Source organism: Gymnodraco acuticeps, unplaced genomic scaffold, assembly GCF_902827175.1.
Source record: "Gymnodraco acuticeps unplaced genomic scaffold, fGymAcu1.1, whole genome shotgun sequence".
Taxonomy (NCBI): Eukaryota; Metazoa; Chordata; class Actinopteri; order Perciformes; family Bathydraconidae; genus Gymnodraco; species Gymnodraco acuticeps.
Window position 1 is genome coordinate 1,081,909 of NW_022991628.1, and position 14,493 is coordinate 1,096,401.

The 14,493-nt window shown below is 37.3% G+C and overlaps 3 protein-coding genes across 4 annotated transcripts; 1 reads left to right on the plus strand and 2 right to left on the minus strand.

The window, feature by feature from the left end:
• Window positions 1–185: 185 nt before the first annotated feature.
• LOC117534077 (protein AMBP-like) lies at window positions 186–1,493 on the minus strand. Of its 2 annotated transcripts, none has more exons than XM_034198115.1 (4): window positions 1,336–1,493; window positions 933–1,074; window positions 582–761; window positions 186–332 (listed from the first exon to the last, which is right to left on the minus strand). In XM_034198115.1, exons 1-4 carry the CDS (start codon window positions 1,417–1,419, stop codon window positions 301–303), a joined length of 438 nt encoding a protein of 145 aa, XP_034054006.1. In that variant the 5' UTR covers window positions 1,420–1,493; the 3' UTR covers window positions 186–300. The 2 variants fall into 2 exon arrangements, with proteins under 2 accessions (XP_034054006.1, XP_034054005.1); XM_034198114.1 differs by having other exon boundaries at window positions 186–335.
• A 1,037-nt stretch (window positions 1,494–2,530) lies between these two features.
• Window positions 2,531–3,588, plus strand: LOC117534078 (early lactation protein-like). Its single transcript, XM_034198116.1, has 3 exons — window positions 2,531–2,780; window positions 3,010–3,115; window positions 3,260–3,588. Exons 1-3 carry the CDS (start codon window positions 2,694–2,696, stop codon window positions 3,460–3,462), a joined length of 396 nt encoding a protein of 131 aa, XP_034054007.1. The 5' UTR covers window positions 2,531–2,693; the 3' UTR covers window positions 3,463–3,588.
• A 708-nt stretch (window positions 3,589–4,296) lies between these two features.
• Window positions 4,297–9,591, minus strand: ambp (alpha-1-microglobulin/bikunin precursor). Its single transcript, XM_034198113.1, has 10 exons — window positions 9,353–9,591; window positions 8,517–8,659; window positions 7,853–7,929; window positions 7,633–7,749; window positions 7,363–7,464; window positions 6,926–6,981; window positions 6,124–6,208; window positions 5,809–5,976; window positions 4,847–5,020; window positions 4,297–4,763 (listed from the first exon to the last, which is right to left on the minus strand). Exons 1-10 carry the CDS (start codon window positions 9,572–9,574, stop codon window positions 4,738–4,740), a joined length of 1,170 nt encoding a protein of 389 aa, XP_034054004.1. The 5' UTR covers window positions 9,575–9,591; the 3' UTR covers window positions 4,297–4,737.
• Window positions 9,592–14,493: the final 4,902 nt, after the last annotated feature.

Below are 14,493 nucleotides of genomic sequence, written 5' to 3' on the forward strand. Positions count from 1 at the left end.
AACAACACCTAACAGTATATTGAATTAAGGAGATGTATGTTCTTGTAAGAAGATATTCTTCCATTGGGGCTTTACCAATTTAAGTTTTAGGAGATTTCATTACCTCCACCCATAAGTAATTTTACTGGATATTCAGCCATATTAATTTGAGTTAATCCTATAAACAAAAAAACATACACAAAACATATTAGTAAGCAATTTTTTTTAATTGTGATTTGTTTTAATACAACTTTACATGTTCTGAGTGCAGAAGCGCTCTTCATCCCACTTGCTTCCAGTTAGTCCGACTCAAAAAGGAGTTTAACAGTCCAGACATATTGCCGTTGGGAACTCTGCTGTGAAAAGGAAAAAATATATTAAGCATATTTTGTTAACTACAAATATCTGGGGGACCATATTAAACATTATGGCAGCCCTGCTATGCATCTTTAAGCTTCACAATACATCTTTATTTTATGATAATAATTAAATATGTGATAATTTGCAAAATTTCTGCACCTCTTCACAAACCTCGAGAGAAAACGACAATTTAAAAAATGAGTTGCAATGTATTCAGATATGTTTTGTCTCACACTCCTCACCTTCAGGGTGACAGCTATGCATACACTCTGTGTCATTTCTAAAGTTGTTCAGGTTGCCCCCACACCCTCCAAAGATGAAGATCTCACAGTTCATTGAGGAGGAGTTGTAGAAGTATCTTTCGATTATCGCCCTACATATCGGTCCAGGTCCACCGATCGCTGGGTCTTTCTGACAGTCCTCTACAAGAAGAGAGAGATGCAGGAAGTAGCACAGAGAGAGGAAGACACATATTAGTAAGGACTTGACTCTAACATCAGTATCATGATGTCTCTTCCATTTAGTACACATTTTCATTGCTCACTGCAACAAATACAATGGTATACAGATAAACAATTGAGTTGATCTCTTACCTTTAGCATTGAACGGAGGCTGAGTTGGCAGAGGTGCGTTAAGGCCCTCCACAGTAGCATTATGCTCCACAGGACCCTCCACAGTAGCATTATGCTCCACAGGAACCTCCACAGTAGCAAGAGGCTGCACAGGAACATCCACCTGCATCACAGCCACAGACAGACTTAGCCACAAGACATTTAAAAACTCTGATAGATGAAAAACATAACATTCAGTGGAACCTGCTTCAAGATTGCCTCAAACTCGTTCTCCAATGTGGTTAGCAGCATCACAAATATGTTATTTCACTGATGATATGTATCAACATAAAACAAAAAAGCCAAAGCTCAAGGGACGGTTCAAAAAGAAAAGAAAGAATGATTGAAAATCCTCTATGGACAGATGTTAAGTTAAGCCACTCACCTGATCCATATCAACAGGGACACCCTGGAGGGTCCAGGTCCATCCCAGCAGCAGCACAGAAACCAGAATCATTGCTTTCTCCATCTTAACAATATGTTGTGTTAGCCTGTGTGTAAAATGTCTGAATCAAAGGCAATACATCTATCTTGTTGCCTCTGTTTCTTATACCCTCATTTCTGCCCAAATAAGGCATTGACGTGTAACTTGTTTGTTTTGTGGTTCCCCCGCATGTCCTTATGTTACTTCTTCAGCAAAGATAAGTTCTGCCCAACCTTTGACTTGGCTGTACACAGAACCAGGGGTTAAAATAGGGGCATTCACACCGCAGGACTTTCCCTGGTACTTTGGTTCTTTAGTTGCCTCAGGGAAAGTCCTGCGGTGTGAATGCGGCTATGGCACTAGCCCCCTGGCGGATTCAGTGCCGTGGGGCACTAAAGTACCGCAAGTCCTGCGGTGTGAAAGCGGCTATTGGGCCAGGGTGCTCTGACGTCATCAACCTTGCACATTTGCCAAATGTTTACAAAAAACGACATGTTAAAACTTTTCTCGTTCTTAATTTACACTATATATTTAAGGTCTATATGTGTTGACTTTATTTTAAAATAGCAGATCTGTGTGACCGGATATAGTTTTTCGGCTTAATGAACGTGTGTCTCTTCATATGATACAGATAATGGAGCAGTTACTTAGGGCCTCACACATTATAGCCCCCCCCCCACCCTCCACACAGAGCCTCCCCCCGCATAACATTAGACTAATGAGTCAGACGAAAGTAAATAAAAAAAGAAACTTATAACACAACAGATACGGGGACACTAAAAAGTGACACACACATCTGGGACCGGAGCGCTTGATGACTTTGGGGATTATAAAGTTGACCAACTGTCAATGTTGGCAGAGAAAGTCTGTTTTGTAATAAATGGAAGTGTTTTGTCATATCTGAAGTGAATAGGTTAGCTACGCTAGATAGCTAGCTCACAGCAGATCTGCAAAAATATCAGAAAGAATAATGCGATCAAATTGTTAAAACAAGCCAATAAAACGTACACTTAAGGTGCGTTTCCAGTGACGGTGATAGTTGGCTAACTGGGTGGCCTCAAAAACACATTTTCCCTGAAACATTCTGTTGACATTACCAGTCAAAAACAAATGAATAGATATTTGATGTCTGAAGTCCAGTGTCAATGTGTTTAGTTGCTCAACCAGGCCATTACACAATAGGTTGATGTTTTACTCACGTATTTATTTTGCCATTAGTCATTGGTCAATGCACTGCCTGGGCTGAAATAAGGAGAATAAGAAGGGGGCTATATTTCCATCAATTCTTGAAGAGACAGCTGGACATAAAGACAGACATTATGGAGAAAAAAACGATTGTGTTTTCTGTGCTACTGCTGCTGCTGGGGTGCATGTGGACCATCCAGGCAGACGTTGATGAGGATGAGGTGACTGGCTGACCTCTTACTAAACATTATGTTGGTTACATGTACATTTCTGTGGAATATTGTATGGCTGTGGGTTCTTTATATTAATGATCTGCTGTGCAAACATAGGATACGTTTAAAACGTGTTTTACCCTTATCTTAAAACATGTTTAATTGAATGTTTAGTGGAATATTTGTATAAAAGTTTTCAAATGTCTTGTCTGACTGTCTGTCTTTGGCTCGGAAACAGGTGGAGAAACCTGTGAATCCGACTGTGGATCATGCACACATGGAAGACTTCAATCTAACTCTGCTCTTTTCAAGTATGCCCAATAGAACCTTGTTCAATACAATAGGTAAGAGATTAATTTACTTAGCCCGGTACACTTGATGTGCAGTGAGGCTAACTGAGTGCTTGATGGTAGATTAGAGATCCTGAATCTGATGTTAAAATACTAACTAATGTTGTCTTCCCCTTCCTGTTCTCTCTCTCCCTGCAGAGGACTGTAAAAAAGCACCAGAAACAGGTCCTTGTAGGGCATACATGGAAAGGTACTTCTACAACCCCTCCTCAATGACCTGTGAGATCTTCACCTATGGCGGGTGTCTGGGCAACCTGAACAACTTTGAAGATAAGGCTAAGTGTATGGAGAGCTGTCACACTGCAGAAGATGAGGATGACACAAAAGATGGGTCTGATTAATTGTCCCATGTTGCTTTGAAAACACACACCAATTTAGACTGCAGCTGCCAAGTGTTAAACACTGTGTGAATGTTCTGTATCAGCTTTTGGACTGTCTGTATCACGATAATAAAGTTTAACATTTTACTTGTGCTGTTTTCTGTTTTTTAAGTATATTTATTTATTTAACCTGGATCAGTAACAGCATTAAAATGCTTTACAAAATAGTATTTAATCAGGGAACGGCCTGAATCAATAAACATATTTGGCATTGCTATAACGAACCAGTGTGGCAGCCTATCAAAAGACCATTTACATTTTTTTTTCAAGAATGGTCATACTTCATGAAACAAACTAAACAACAAATGTGTCCTTCACAAGTAGGGCTACATATGTTTTAAACACATGAATACACATCAATGTAAGGGAATCAAACATGAAAAGATGAGTAACGATAAACTTTCTTCAATCGTGTGTGTGATGAGTGGAAGCATGAAGCAAGGTGTCCCTAATTGTAGCTGCAATAAAACATAAAACTTTACAACTGTATACAGCTGCTGATACAGAAAGTAAATATTGTAACCATAAAATATAATGTGAAATGCTCAAATATCAGTATAAACACAATATACAGTATGAGAACATGTTATCTACAGCTTGATCTGATTACACCACACATCAGGAGTAACAAGTCTTTCAAAAAGTCCTTTCCGTGACATAAGGCTATATAAATACAAATAACTTGACTTGACCGTACCATACACTCTGTCTATTTTTTATTTTATTTGTTCAAGAAGCAAATAAGCACTACCTCAGCAGATAACAGTAACAAACAAGAAACAACAGACAAACAAACATAGTCATCCAGTGTTTTTATTGGTGGTCTGCTGGAATATAACTTCCACTGTTGGGGAGAAACTGATAATATTACCATATGAAAGTGTTTGTGATCAATACGAGTTAGTTGAATGTAATCAAATGACAGTTATGTAACACATTTAAGTAACAAATGGGTAACAACCAAATGTAATGTTTGTCTGTAAAAACTATTAAAAAAAGATATTGACAGATATCAGTGTTGAATACTGTTCTTACATTTTTAGAGAAATCTAAAATAAATCAAATATAATGAGTGAACTTATTACGTTTCTAAAAGGGTAACTACCTGTTATATATTACATTTATAAATTGACCTTTCCAACATTTCAGATATACCATGAGGGATGAGACAAAAGCTTGACTTTTTATTGGGATGCTGATTCAAGTTGCATCTCTGTATTATGATGAGCAGTTAGCTCAGTTTGCTTTCAGGAGCTCTCCCTCTGTAAAAGACCAAAAACACATAATTATTTCCTCATATCTGGGTGGATATTTCCATTTTTGTGTGTGTTTAATAACCCCTCACCGTCATTGACCACCCCGCAGTACTCGTCACACTCGGCCTTGCCGTAGAACTTGTTGGCGTTGCCCTGGCAGAAGCCCTGTTTGTACTGCACGCAGAGGCCCACGGTGGAGTCGAAGGCCCAGACAGGCGGCTGGCCGGTGCACGGCATGGCCGCCATTGGCAGGCGGCACACAGCTGGAGACACAACAGAGGAGAGTTCATATTGTCATGCATATCCAGGGCAGGGCTAGGCCATCCATATTACACGACTACTGAATATTTGAAGAAAAAAAATCTCCTCTTTAACTTTTTTTATTGTGTTATTTAAAAAAAAAAAACACACAACACAAAGGATTTTGCCAATACATTATGACTATTATTTTCCTTTTTTAAAAATGTATTATTCACAGCTCAAATCTTAGCATTGGGCAGCGTTTATTATATTTATATGTACATAAGTAATATAACCACACTATACATTGGTTTATATCCTTATACTGTCTATACCATACTATCACTATACTGTCAATACTGTTTATACTGTACATACTTCATCTGTTTATAGCCTAATTATTCATTCATTCATTTTGAATCTGAATCTGAATCTGTTAGTCATTTTAAATTTGGCCTAATAATGGGAATCCCAACAAAGGGTTTTGTGGGTAAGTGTGGGTGGGTTTGGTAGTCATCCTCTCTGAGTAATGGCCATTCCAAATTTGAAAAAAAGGAAAATAAATATATATATAATAAATGTTGCACAGACTAAACAGGCACTGGGCAAAAAATATTGATACTGCATGATTTGTAAAATACATTCAATAAGTAGAGGTTGTGTTTAGTATTTAAAATCAAACTCATTCATAATAACATTAGTTTACCAAAGTGCTGCACAATCGAATATAACAAAACAACAATAAGAACAATAGTAAACAATTGATAGTGAATTAAAAGTCAACCAAATATGTGTTTCATTCACTCCTGACCTTCAGTGCGACATCTCTGCAGACACTCTCTCTCGTTTTCAAAGTTGTTCTGGTTGCCCATACAGCCTCCGTAATTGAAGAGTGCACAGCTCATGGAGGAGGAGTTGTAGTAGTAACGCTGGTGCAGCCCGAAACATGGGCCTGTTTCTGGTGCTGCTTTACAGGACTCTACGTGGAGAAGTAAAGGGAGGATATTCTTATAGTTTCAACACCAGAATCAGCATCTCTTATCTTGCATTCAACACACATTCATTTTCACGAATGTCCTTTGTTTTAGAATAACATCTTAGCGTTTTGGGGTTAAGCTGATCTTACCGCTTCCATTGAAAAGAGGTGTATCATCACCAGAACCCTCGACATCTGCTGGAACCAGAGAAGGCACCACGTCTCTCCTCCTCCTCTGCATCAAAGCCCAGACACAAATGTCATCACTTATCATGTTTATAGCAAACACATATGTCAACAGCATACAGCTTTGTATTGTACTGTGAGGTATCTTAATGTATCTTAATGTATATAACATGTATATACAGTATATTACTTATTCCTTCATTTTACTTGCAACATTATGTCCCCTCCACTATTTTATTGTACTTTTTTATTTATTTCTTTGTAGGTTGCATTGTTGGAAGAGCCTGGGACTTGAAATTGACAATAACTGTTCTGTAGCTGTTGTAAATACAGTATGACAATAAAGTTGTTGAATCTATACACAATTAAAGCTATGAAGACAACTCTTTGAAACTCATTTGGACGGCAACACAATTTAAAACTACATTGCAGCATTTTGTTATAATAGTCAGTTACAGATGCCATGTAAAGCCACAACATCAAATGCAGTGTCCACCTAAACTCCAATGAGAGCGACAATGAGTGCTTTTATTTATTATATATAGAAGGTACATTTTGGTGCTCATATCTGTAGTTTTACTCCAAATACTGCTCAAAGGAATATAGAAACTATTTTATTAAATTAAAGCACAGTAGACTTGAATCACTCTTTAAAAAACAATAAAACAAGAACTATATTAAAAGTATTAATTGAATTGCCTTCAAATTAAATATATAATCTCAATAAGACCCTTTAGGTTAGATCGATTTAATGTATTTTGAGTACCTGAGCCTCAGGCTGAGCTGTCGGCTCTGCCACCACCTCTCCAGGAACACAGTCACCTGCAAACATTTTAAATTAAGACATTTAATACAAGACAACCATGCACTTTATAGCCAAACAAAGTCTGACTGTATTTTAAATTGTGCTTGTGTTTGTGCAAAACAAGTATTGCACATAATTACAATAAAAAAAGAGTGGAAAATAAACAATTATACAATATAGACATCTAAGAAAAGAAAATGAAGCTGAACTAAATGAGTGAAAACATAAAAGGTGATCTGAGAAATAAGACACTATTGACGGGCTAAATTACAGCCAACACAATATAAAAGTGGGATATTATTTACATTAAGTGTGCAAAAATAACATATTAAATTAAATATAAATGTACAGTGAGAAGTTATAAGTCCAGTAATGATGTGTGAAAATCTATATCTTACCTTTGTTCTGCTTAATTGTGATAGTGTCAGCACTCATTCCCTGATCTCTGACCAGTGTTTTGAAGTCCTCCAGCACCGTGTCTCTCACCGTCATGGATCGACCTAGACATTAATAATAAAGGGAAATGACTAAACTGAAACTTTAAATGAGAGGGAAATCCTAATTTAAATAATTGTATTGAATAGTTGAGATGTAAAATAAATATAAACAGGGTACCGAAGTTCATAAATAAACAAGATGCAGTGCGTATTTTGAGAAATGTCACTCACTGAAAAGCTTAAGTGAGGTGCTCGTATCCCCTCCTGACTTCTGTTTGCTCATTATTATAATCGCATACTCATTGTAGTTTGTGTGAACCACATAGCCATCCACGTCTGCCCCCCACTCTGTTGAAAAGACAGGAAGTAATATTAAAACCTGCAACAACTTCATGGACCAAATGTGATCTTAAAGCTGTATCACTGCAGGATTCAATAGAGGGAGACGTACTCGCAACATGGTAGGAGAATCGTCCTGGTGTGGTGGTCAACTCAAAATCCACAGTCATCTCCTTGCACGTTCCTTGTCTGCAAATACACAAACAACAAGACTTTTAGATATAAACTGTCCACAACAGCTTCATCTGCGCAGAATATATGATTGTTTTATAGTACACAGAAGGCTTTGTCACTGCAATGCCACAGTGTAGCAATTCTCTTTTGCAAGAAACAGAATTAGCCTCATAACGGATACAAATACCTACAGTTTAAACATTTAGTATGCAGAAAGACACATTTTAGAATAATGTAATTCCATTATTTGTTCTTGTTTGTGTATTAAAAACCTTTTCATCATGATTTAGTAGATCATATTTTTTATTATTAATGTTATCTATCCGAGTAAAAAGTAAATATTCCCCCAAGAAGATTATTCGTAAACAGGTAGAAAGTGAAATAAAATGAAAATACTCAGGTGAACTGGGTACTTTTGTGATATTCTAATATAAACTACGATGTTTGATATGTGTTTTAAATTATAATGTACAATCTATTTGTTAATTAAATGGTCTTGATATCTGATTATCTAGGATTAACCTTGTTGTTATAATATTTAAGGAGAACATTTTTCAGTGTATTAGTATGTTTGTGTGTGTACATGTGAACTCCTTACAAACCTGAGTACCCTCCGAGTGGCCTCGACTTTGCCCTGAGTGGTGCCGCTCTGCAGAACCAGTGTACCAATGGCTGAATCCCCGCTCTGACGTTGCATGTGGGGGCATGAACTGGCACTGGCAACATCATGCCATGTTCCCATGAACTGTCAGCAAACGGTAACATATTGTTTTTACATTTCATAATGTATAGAAACCTCACATTGAAATCGGTAATGGTGTTTCAGTATACCAGACCAAGAAACTAAAAACAAAAGCCCAACCCCAGCAAAATCAACTTCACGTTTACTATACTATATAAATAAAGATGAAGTATTAAAAAAGAAATTGTTTTGCACTGCTTGCTTTAACTGTCACTTCACCGAACACTCGATAGGGGCAGCAAAAAATTGATAATATAGACGAACAAAAAAAAGGTGACAAGAAAATCTATTTTCATGCAGACGATGGTATACTTATATGTACTTAATATTAAATTGTTATATTACTTATGTGTACTTAGTATTAATTTATTTAAACTCCACTTTCCTGTGTTGGAGAAAATGTAGTCTCTAGCCCAAACTGCTTAAAAATACTCAACAATTGACACAAAAATTCAATGTAGGTTTTATGTTATTTTCATTATTTATAGGTCCTTCATATAGGGAGGTTCCAACTGCCTGTAAGATTAAACATTTCATCCCTGAAATATGAAGTCAATGTTATTAATTGTATAACAGACATAAAAGGGTGGAAAAAGGATCACATTAAGTATTGCATTTCTGACCAAAGAAAATAATACACTCTAAACTACAGAAGACTATACATAAAAGAGTTAAAATAACATAATAAGAGCTCACCTGGGCCAGATCAAAGTTCTCCTGCGAGGGGTAGAGAGGGTCTGGGAGGACCGGGACCCCCTGGAGGGTCCACGTCCAGGCCAGCAGCAGCAGGGAAACCTGAATCACAGCGTTATGCATCCTATCAGGGCGTCCGTTCACTCGTCTCTGAAAGGAATGATCCAAGACCCTGAATCCCTCACTATTTCTTACCCCTCCACTCTTCAAACGGGGAGGGGGCATTGACCTGTGATTTGTGTGCTGTGCATGCACTCACTCCCACCCAGAGCAAAGTAAAAAACAAACAAGTAAAGAGGCAAAGTTCGGATCCCTGCCTGTCTTGACAGTTTGGCAAAAAACAAGAAATCAATATGTATCGCACTATTTGAGAAACTAATGAGTCATTTTTCCATGTTCAGTTTTATTTTGGAACAGCAGGTTATATAACAAGTTATTGAATTAAAATACAGTACAGAAAACCAATAAGCATTTTAGTGACATTATTAATTTATTATATTTTTCCCATTCATTTTATTTTCAGGCTTTGATTTCTTTGATCTTATGTATATTGCTCTCAAGAATTGATTTAATTATAAACATTTAAATTGCTACTGGTCCTTAAAAAGAAATGAAGCACCAACAGAAAAAAGGTTCTTTTAAGGTTGGCTGGTAGTGATATAGTAACATTCATACAGTGCGTGCTGTACCCATATGAAAGTCAGTAATAACTAAAAATGTGTTTATTCTTTTAGGAAATGTTTTTTCACACTCAGCAACATAAGTAGTTTTACATCATAGTCTGGTTTGTGAGATGACCCTCCTTTTCCGTTGTTCCACAGGATCAGTCACCCTGTAACAGTAAACAGATATGTTTTAATATGGCTAGATTCAGAGGTGGGAGAAGTACTCAGATCTTGTACTTAAGTAAAAGTAGAAGTACCAGACTGTAGGAATACTCTTTTACAAGTAAAAGTCCTGCATTCAAAATGTTATTCAAGTAAAAGTACAAAAGTATTAGCAAAAAAAGTAGTCATTATGCAGATTGGTCCATTTCAGAATTATATATATATATACGATATGTTTTGATTATAATTATTGATCATTAAAGTGTTATCAAAGCTGGTAAAGGTGCAGCTAGTTTGAATTACTTTGTATACTGCAGGGTAGCTTGTGAATTTACTCCAGGTGGAACTAAAGTCTGATTTAAGGGTTGATTATATTTCACATTATAAATCCAAATCTACAAAGTAACTACTTTAGTTGTAAATTACATACATTTAGTTGTAAATTACATACATTTAGTCGAGTAAAGTACACGATTTACCTCTGAATTGTATTCGGGTAGAAGTAAAAAGTAGCACAAAATGGAAAGTACAAATACCTCAACATTGTACTTAAGTACAGTACAGTACTTGAGAAAAATGTACTTAGTTACTTTACACATCTGCCTATATTAGAAACAACATATCATATAAACCATTTTTTATTTATTAAATATGAGTAGGCATACATTGCTTATTCTGGCATGTGGGAGGATGTGAAATAAAAAGTGTTGGGGTGGAAAAGGCCTCATGTTGTTGTGAAGGGGATTTATTTATCAAACATGAATAAAGAATGAACCATTCAAGTCTTTGTTGTATTTAATTCTTGCAAGAAGTACTGTTTGCAGAGTAAAAGATGCAGAATAGAGTTTGTGTTGGATGTTCAAACAGAGGGAATAAGGGCGGTTTAAGCTTAACGACAATGTAGGGAAAGGAACATTCTCGAAGTTAGGGAGGCAGTATCAGGATGTTCATAGTTCATCTGAAGTTGAAGGTCCTATTGTCCATGTTCATAGATCGTAACTAAGAACATCGCAACAAAGGTTCTTAATAAGAACTTTTCCCAAGCTGAGCAAAGAAGTGAGAATGTCAGTAAATAGAGATAAACATTGGGCTGAGTTGAGACGGGATTTGTCTCCTGCTCACCTGAACACTGACCTGGGAATATAGTGAGATATACTTTCATTTATTTCTGTGTGTCAAGAAACGTCAGGGTTTTAAGAATGACCAGGTGTGATCAGTAGTCCAGGCGTTACCTATATTCTGATTCATGATGATAGCGTCATCACTCAGTCCATGATCTCTGACCAGCGTCTTGAAGTCTTCCAGCACAGCAGCACTCACACTCTTACTCCGACCTGATGGGGACATCACTACCATTACACAAACTGATACATTTTTCTATGAAAAAACACTAATTCACAAAAAAGACAACACATTAACATATTCATATATTTACTTGTCACTCACTATATAGCTTGATTTTAGAGGTTTTAGTCCCTGAAGGTTGCTCAGTGCTCAGCAGGAGCATCATTGCATACTCATTATAGTTGGAGTGAACCACGAATGAATCAACGTCTGCTCCGAACCCTGGGGACAGAAAAGTGTTCAAATTATGAGTTTAGTTTAGCATTAACAATAGCCTGTTAAGTGCAAGATATGTAATTTCATGCCACAAAGGGTGTTTCAATTAAATCAATAACAAAAGTGAGATTGGGGACGTCACAAAGTAGCTAAGGATCATGGGTCGGCTTCTCCTGGTTAGAATGTATTATTGTTTATCGTTCAGGACATTTTGGAGCCGGCGGAGGTCTCCCCCTCCACAGATAAAATGAACCTGATCTTTTAAAATGTGTATCAATGTGTGTGATAACTAAAGACCCAAATGTGTGATTAAATAAATTCTCTACCCTGTTAACATAATAGTAAACCATCCCAGATCTAAAGAGTATATGGTGAAAACTTGACTTAAAACTGGATGAAAAGTACATTTATGATCTTGCACAGATGAAAACCCAAAAATGAAACCAAGTTGAAATGGATTTGTTGTCATGATTCAAAATGACAGATTTGCTCTATAAATTCAAAACGTTACTACAACTTAGTAATTAACTTAAATAATGTGGGTCCGGGGACATGAACACAATACATTAGCAAGGATGAGGATAGGAAGGAAACTAGAGATACATACTTGCAACATGGTTGAAGAATCGTCCTGGAGTGTCGGTCAAAACAATAGTTTGTGGATCTGTGCTTCCACGTGCCATTCCTACTACATTCAGGCACCACACAACAAAAGCAGAGATTAAACTAAATAGCACACTTCAAAATACCAAAGTGCTTGCAAGTCCGACCTGAATCTAGCAGACGTCATGGTGAAGTTCCCATCAGGAGCCACTTGTTGCAGATCAAGTGCAACAATGACAGGGTTCTCCCTCTTGTCGTCCATGTAGTAAGGACAGGAGGAAACCACCGCTACCTCATTCCACTTCCCCATGAACTGCAGGGAGACAATTATAATGTAGAGCAAAGCATTTCACATGGCAAAAAAGATGGAGGAGGAAGGAATAACCTAATTTTTTGTCATCTACGAATGAATAAATCTGTATTTTAGTCCACTTACCTGGCCAAGGTCAAAGTTCTCCTGTATGGGAATGAGATCATCTTGGAGTACAGGGCCAGCCTGCAGCATCCAGGCCAACCCCAGGACCAGCAGAGACCCCAGACTCACCGCTCCCTGCATCCTGTCAGACCCTCAAACTGACTCTCACTGGGTTTTTTGTAAATTCTCCTCCCTCAACACTACCAAAAAAAAAACACACAACTAAAAGAGCAAAGTTCTGTCTCTTTATCTTAGCGTGTGTGTGTGTTCACTCGATATGATCAGCAGAGGATCACTGGACTTCAGAATTTGAGGCTAAAACAAACAAATCAATACCTGTCAGAACTTAAAGGCTTAGCTGCATTCAAGGGTTAACAGATAAACTGTAACAACAGTTAAATATAGTGTACACACTTGATGTTGATCGGTATAGTGTCTAAAATAAGTTGTATTGCTGCCCCACTTCATGGCAGTACATTGCTTTGCTTCAATGCCAGAACTCCTGTCTGTAAACTTGGGGCATATCGATCACCATCTTCTGTAAAGTGATTATAGATAAGTGCACTCACTTTAAAAAAATCTCCACTTTTCCTTTAAATATCTGATCATTACTAGTAAAAAACGCAGCAGTGATGTCACTAGATTGCACATTAGAGAGCTATTATTCACAGAAGGGACAGTGTTGTGGAGCCCTGTCGCGTCTATCGTTATTCCAACCCAGTTTAGATTTGGCTTCCGCATTACGCAAGAACGTAGCTCTACGCGATAGCGTCATAGCCTTCTTCTTCGGCTGTTATAGAAACCTGGCGTATACATGTGTGAGTACATATAAGTGTGTGTTTATATGTTTATAAATGAATAAATGTGTGTATATATATATATAAAACAGTATCATTAAATAATGCTGTGTGTGTATAAATGAATGAATACATCTGTGTATATTTATGAATAAATACATGTGTGAGTACATATAAGTGTGTGTGTATATGAATAAATGTATATATAAAATAGTATCATTAAATATATATATATAAAATAGTATCATTAAATAATGCTGTCAAATAAATGAAGTGCACAGTAATAGTCAAGGTTATATTCAATATTCTGCTGATAAGATAAGATATTTAAAACGTCTTTTGTTTGTCCTGAAAACGACATTTGAGAATACACACAGGCTATTTATAGATGATAAAACACCAGTAATACAATCTCAGGAATCTTCGATATGGCTTTGATTACAGGATCGTTTACTTTCAGTCAACAAACAAACAGGATCGTTTACTTTCAGTCAACAAATCCTTTGGAAAGACAAAAAACAACTATTCATCCTGCTTTACCGCGACCGCTATAAACAGGCCGAAGAATAACAGCCGAAGAAGAAGGCTATGACGCTTTCGCGTAGAGCTACGTTCTTGCGTAATGCGGAAGCAAAATCTAAACTGGGTTGGGAATAAACGATAGACGCAGCCCTGTCTCTGCCCCCTAGTGTTCACATGTAACACACCCACGCACACACACCGACACACACACACACACCGACACACACCGACACACACACACACCGACACACACACACACACACACACACCGAACACACCCACAAACACAGCACACACACACACACACACACACACACACACACCACACACACACACACACACACACACACACACACACACACACACACACACACACACACACACACACCACACACACACCACACACAGCACACACACACA